This window comes from Gastrolobium bilobum, unplaced genomic scaffold (assembly GCF_033153095.1).
Source record: "Gastrolobium bilobum isolate Gb01-03AN ecotype WA unplaced genomic scaffold, APGP_CSIRO_Gbil_v1 utg159118, whole genome shotgun sequence".
Classification (NCBI taxonomy): Eukaryota; Viridiplantae; Streptophyta; class Magnoliopsida; order Fabales; family Fabaceae; genus Gastrolobium; species Gastrolobium bilobum.
Window position 1 is genome coordinate 1 of NW_026898159.1, and position 6,217 is coordinate 6,217.

The 6,217-nt window shown below is 28.9% G+C and overlaps 1 protein-coding gene across 1 annotated transcript; it reads right to left on the minus strand.

The window, feature by feature from the left end:
* Positions 1–2,252: 2,252 nt before the first annotated feature.
* Positions 2,253–5,636, minus strand: LOC133313368 (mitogen-activated protein kinase kinase kinase 20-like; the record flags this gene model as incomplete). Its single annotated transcript, XM_061514731.1, has 4 exons — positions 5,457–5,636; positions 5,187–5,356; positions 4,814–5,048; positions 2,253–2,489 (listed from the first exon to the last, which is right to left on the minus strand). Coding segments are annotated over exons 1-4 (822 nt in total), but the record flags the coding sequence as incomplete, so codon positions are not given.
* Positions 5,637–6,217: the final 581 nt, after the last annotated feature.

The window sequence follows — 6,217 nt, forward strand, 5'->3', positions numbered from 1 at the left end:
AAAGTAAAAATTATAGTTAATAAGGAAAACAAAATAAAAATTTGATTTGTGATTTAAACTAAAAAATCATTTTGAAAAATCAGTAGAAATAAAGAAAATAATTATAAAAATATTCTAAATCTCTAAGGAAGAAGGATATTATTTTTGAAATTAATGATTCATGTTATAAGCTTCTAGGTTATTATTTGTGGTCTAAAATTAATTATAGCTTATGAATGTTTTTCAAAAATAAAATTACCTAAATTAGGCGTGATTGCCTCTTGATTGAAACTCAATTTAGACGTCATTGATGACGTGTCAGGTGTTGACATGTGTCACATTTTTAAACTCAGAAGCCTCTGAGTTTTGGGTTTGTGATTTAATATAAAAAATAAATCAAGATTTGATGTGTGATTTAAATTAAAAAATAAAAATTATTATTAATTTGAAAAAAAAAAAAAGATTTAATTTGTGATTTAAACTCAAAAATCAATTTGAAAAATCTGTATTAATAAATAAAATAATTAAATAAATATTCTAAATTTCTAAGGAAGAAGGATTACCTGATTTAAATTTAAATTATGTTTGTGAGAAATAAAATATATCAAATGAGATGTCATTGCGTAGATCTCGAAAAGTTTTCTGGAATCAAAAAAAGAATTACCTGATTTGGATACCCGAGTCAAAAGTTATAGCCTTCAGAAGTTTTAAGATTTTTTTTTTTTTGGAAAAAAAATATGACACGTGTCAACAATGAGTGACGCCTAAATTAGGCGTGATTGTCTCTTGAGTGACGCCCAATTTAGGCGTCTTTAGTAACGCCAAAATGGGCGTAATATTGTGCAATAGATGTGTAATTATTTCCAAAACTGTAATAAATACATAATTAATTTATTAAAAAGCATTAAATTAATTTTTTTGCCTACACACTGTACTTGAAATATTTACCAAGCACGACAAATTGAAAAGACTTATTTATATCATAAGCAATACGTGTAACAGGGGAGGTAACAGACCAACACAATTCAATTATTTATTTAAAACAGTATTCACTAATTTTGCAATTAAATCAGAACAAAGAACCACAAAATAGTTCCATAACAGAAACAATATGACAACTAGCATATGACTAAATCAGCTAGATATCATTCATTGCAATTTACTCAGTTTATAAGGTTTCACTCAACAGAATAAATGTACAAGGCTGATTGGCAGGCAGCATTAATATGCAACCTTTGTATATAAATTAATACGATATTCAGATATGAGAACAGCAGCAAAGGAAATACAAGTTAGTACAGAGGATCAGCTATTCAGACTGTTACAATCAATGCATCTTCTATTTATATAGGATTTACTCGAGTGAAAAACAATAACTTACTCGGATAAATTAAACTTAAACAGAACAACCAATAAGCTGTCTTCACAAAGCAAACCAGATATTAATGGATAAGAAGATAGATTTTATTTTCAGACTAAAAATACTTTGCAAAAGACAATTACTACCCAATCAGATTAATTCAAATGACACTTACTCGAGCTACTAGACCAAATTAGAACAAATGAAGCACTAACTGAATCAAATCATAGCAGGTTTATCAGATATGACAGAGATCACTACTATATGACTTCAAACTCAAACTATAGTAACAATTTTGGTTAAGTGACAATTATTCAACTACACAAACTCATCTATCACAAGATTTTCCAATTCAAGCGAGAATACAGAAGTAAGCAGGATGTTGAATGTGACGACCATAGCTAATTATAGAGCGATGCAGATATTCAATGCAAGATCATTGTTTTAACCAAATAAAATCAACTTAACAAGATACAATAGCTCTCTGCACTCACGTATCAACTTTTAAGTTCACAGTCAAATCAATATAAAACAGCTACAGATGCTCAATATATTCAAACAGTATCTTTTAGAAATGGATAGTGATTAATAACAGAACAACTCATCAAGTAGATTTCTTACCTGATGCTTATCTATTATTGGATAGTGATTAATAACAGAACAGTAAATAACAACGTGACACATGCAGAACCAACCATCAACCAATAACGGAACAGAAACCAAAAAAAATAATTAACACATACAACACTTCTCATCATTCAAAATTTTATTTGTCATCAAGAACGAAACAGAAAGCATACACAAACAAAATTTGTACCCTAAAGGCATCCTCTTACCCAACAAAACCAGAAAGTTATGCCTTAAATGATAACCAATTACAATCATAAGTGAAAAATGAGGACAACGAATTAACCATATGAAATCTTTCATAACCTCTAAAAGAATCATATGGAGAAAATAGAAAAGGATGGTGGAGAAGCTTGCTAGCAGTCCATCTCTGACTAGGATTCTTGATGAAACGTTTGCTCAAGAAATCTCTGCAATCCTCACTTACTCCATTAGGAATCTTTGGTGCTTCTTCAAAGACAGCAAGCTTGTACATCATCTCATTTGTAGTTGGAATCATCTCCTTTGAAGTTGGAGGGTTCCTCTATACATATAACCCAGTGATCATCTATATGACTATACATCCAAGATACCATATATCCAATGATGTTTCAATATGACCCTTAACTGATTCTGGTGACATGTATAATGGTGTCCCTCTAAACCTGAAATTCCAATACTCAGCATTGATAATCTCTTCTTTAGTCTTGGACAATCCAAAATCTACAATCTAGAGTTGATACTTTGCATCATTCTTGGATGAAGGAAAGAGAAGAATGTTATTTTCAAAATTAAAGATTAATGCTATAAGTTTTTGGGTTATTATTTGTGGTCTGAAATTAATTATGACTTATGAAGGCAAAAAAATTAATTTAATGCTTTTAAATAAATTGATTACGTATTTATTACAATTTTGAAAATAAATACACACTTATTGCACAATATGACGTCCAATTTGGGCGTCACTAAAGACGCCTAACTTGGGCATCACTAAAGAGGAAACCACGCCTAATTTAGGCGTCACTCGTTGACACGTGTCATATTTTTTTTCTAAAAATAATAATAATTTAATCATAAAACTTACGAAGGCCATAACTTTTGACTCAGGTATTCAAATCAGGTAATTCTTTTTTTGATTTCACATAAATTTTTGAGATCTACGCAATGACATCTCATTTGACATATTTTATTTCTCACAAACACAATTTAAATTTGCAAGAGTGGTATTATTAGAGCGGTTAAACCCAAAAGCCTCTAAGTTCTGGATTTGTGATTTAATATAAAAAAATAAATAAAATTTTGATTTGTGATTTAATTTTTTTTATAATAATTTTTTTATTATAACAAAAATTTGGTTGGGGATTTAAGTTAAAAATAAAAATAAAAATAATTATTAATAAGGAAAACAAAATAAATATTTGATTTGTGATTTAAACTAAAAAATCTATTTGAAGAATCTGTAAAAATAAAAGAAATAATTAAATAAATATTATAAATCTGTAAGGAAGAAGGATATTATTTTCGAAATTAAAGATTAATGCTATAAGCTTTTGGGTTATTATTTGTGGTCTGAAATTAATTATGACTTATGAAGGCAAAAAAATTAATTTAATGCTTTTAAATAAATTAATTACGTATTTATTACAATTTTGAAAATAATTACACATTTATTGCACAATATGACGTCCAATTTGGGCGTCACTAAAGACGCCTAACTTGGGCATCACTCAAGAGGCAATCACGCCTAATTTAGGCGTCACTCGTTGACACGTGTCATATTTCTTTTCCAAAAAAAAATAATTTAATCATAAAACTTACGAAGGCCATAACTTTTGACTCAGGTATTGAAATCAGGTAATTCTTTTTTTGATTTCACATAACTTTTCGAGATCTACGCAATGACATCTCATTTGACATATTTTATTTCTCACAAACACAATTTAAATTTGCAAGAATGATATTATAAGAGCGGTTAAACCCAGAAGCCTCTTAGTTCTGGATTTGTGATTTAATATAAAAAAATAAATAAAATTTTAATTTGTGATTTAAATTTTTTTTATAATAATTTTTTTATTATAACAAAAATTTGGTTTGTGATTTAAATTAAAAATAAAAGTAAAAATTATAGTTAATAAGGAAAACAAAATAAAGATTTGATTTGTGATTTAAACTAAAAAATCAATTTGAAAAATCTGTAGAAATAAAGGAAATAATTATAAAAATATTCTAAATCTCTAAGGAAGAAGGATATTATTTTTGAAATTAATGATTCATGTTATAAGCTTCTAGGTTATTATTTGTGGTCTAAAATTAATTATAGCTTATGAATGTTTTTCAAAAATAAAATTACCTAAATTAGGCGTGATTGCCTCTTGATTGAAACTCAATTTAGACGTCATTGATGACGTGTCAGGTGTTGACATGTGTCACATTTTTAAACTCAGAAGCCTCTGAGTTTTGGGTTTGTGATTTAATATAAAAAATAAATCAAGATTTGATGTGTGATTTAAATTAAAAAAATAAAAATTATTATTAATATGAAAAACAAAATAAAGATTTAATTTGTGATTTAAACTCAAAAATCAATTTGAAAAATTTGTATTAATAAATAAAATAATTAAATAAATATTCTAAATTTCTAAGGAAGAAGGATTACTTGATTTAAATTTAAATTATGTTTGTGAGAAATAAAATATATCAAATGAGATTTTATTTGAAATTTTATTTGTCGTCAAGAACGAAACAGAAAGCATACACAAACAAAATTTGTACCCTAAAGGCATCCTCTTACCCAACAAAACCAGAAAGTTATGCCTTAAATAATAACCAATTACAATCATAAGTGAAATATGAGGACAACGAATTAACCATATGAAATCTTTCATAACCTCTAAAAGAATCATATGGAGAAAATAGAAAAGGATGGTGGAGAAGCTTGCTAGCAGTCCATCTCTGACTAGGATTCTTGATGAAAAGTTTGCTCAAGAAATCTCTGCAATCCTCACTTATTCCATTAGGAATCTTTGGTGCTTCTTCAAAGACAGCAAGCTTGTACATCATCTCATTTGTAGTTGGAATCATCTCCTTTGAAGTTGGAGGGTTCCTCTATACATATAACCCAGTGATCATCTATATGACTATACATCCAAGATACCATATATCCAATGATGTTTCAATATGACCCTTAACTGATTCTGGTGACATGTATAATGGTGTCCCTCTAAACCTGAAATTTCAATACTCAGCATTGATAATCTCTTCTTTAGTCTTGGACAATCCAAAATCTGCAATCTTGAGTTGATACTTTGCATCATTCTTGGATGAAGGAAAGAGAAGAATGTTATCGGGCTTTAAATCACAATACTCAGCATCATTCTTGAACAACTCCAGCTTGATGAATGCAAGAAAGCCCTTTAAGAAGCATAATGGTATAGATTTTTGCCTCACTTTCAAACAGTGGCCCCTTCCTAATTAAGTCTCAGAGAGAACCATAAGGTGCAAATTTCATAACAAGATTATAGATGAATTCACCCTTCTCAATAGTGAATTGGCCAAAATGGCATTGAAGCAATTCTTCACAACCAATCAACGATCTGATTATACTTTCTTCTCTCATCAATGAACCTATTGAGTGAGGCATTGAACTCTTCACAGCCACCACATTCCCTATGCATTTCTCTGGAGCAACCATGGCAGCAAGGTAGACAATAGCAAAGGACCCCTTCCCTAATATTCTCAACTTCTCGGTAAACTAATGTTCTTTCTTTTTTCCTTTTTTTTCGGTAAACTAATCTTTTTTTTTTGTTAAGCCTTCAACTGTAAATAAGGTTTGTATGGTTTGAATTTAATCTCGTAATCTTGGGTAAATCATATCTTAAATCCCGATTTTATAAATATTACACAACTAAAAGTATATCTACAGCTTCAAAATTTAGATATTCTATACATATTTAAAATTTAGATTTATTTTATTCTTTATGTTTCCTTTTTTATGATTGTGCACACGTGATAATAAATGGCTTTAAATGATTAACTCTGTCAAATATGGAATCTCCAACAATTCCAAAATTTTAACTAAAACGAAGAGACCAACAACAGCGTTTCGTAGGTAGTACAACTGTATAGTAACTGTCGGATTGAAATAACTTAACGGTTATAAAAATAATTGACTAAAAACATTCCTTCATCCTCCGTCTAATTTCTTTTTTTTTTAGGTTACATAGAATTGAACACAACACCCTACACTACACACACTCCTAACACACACACCCT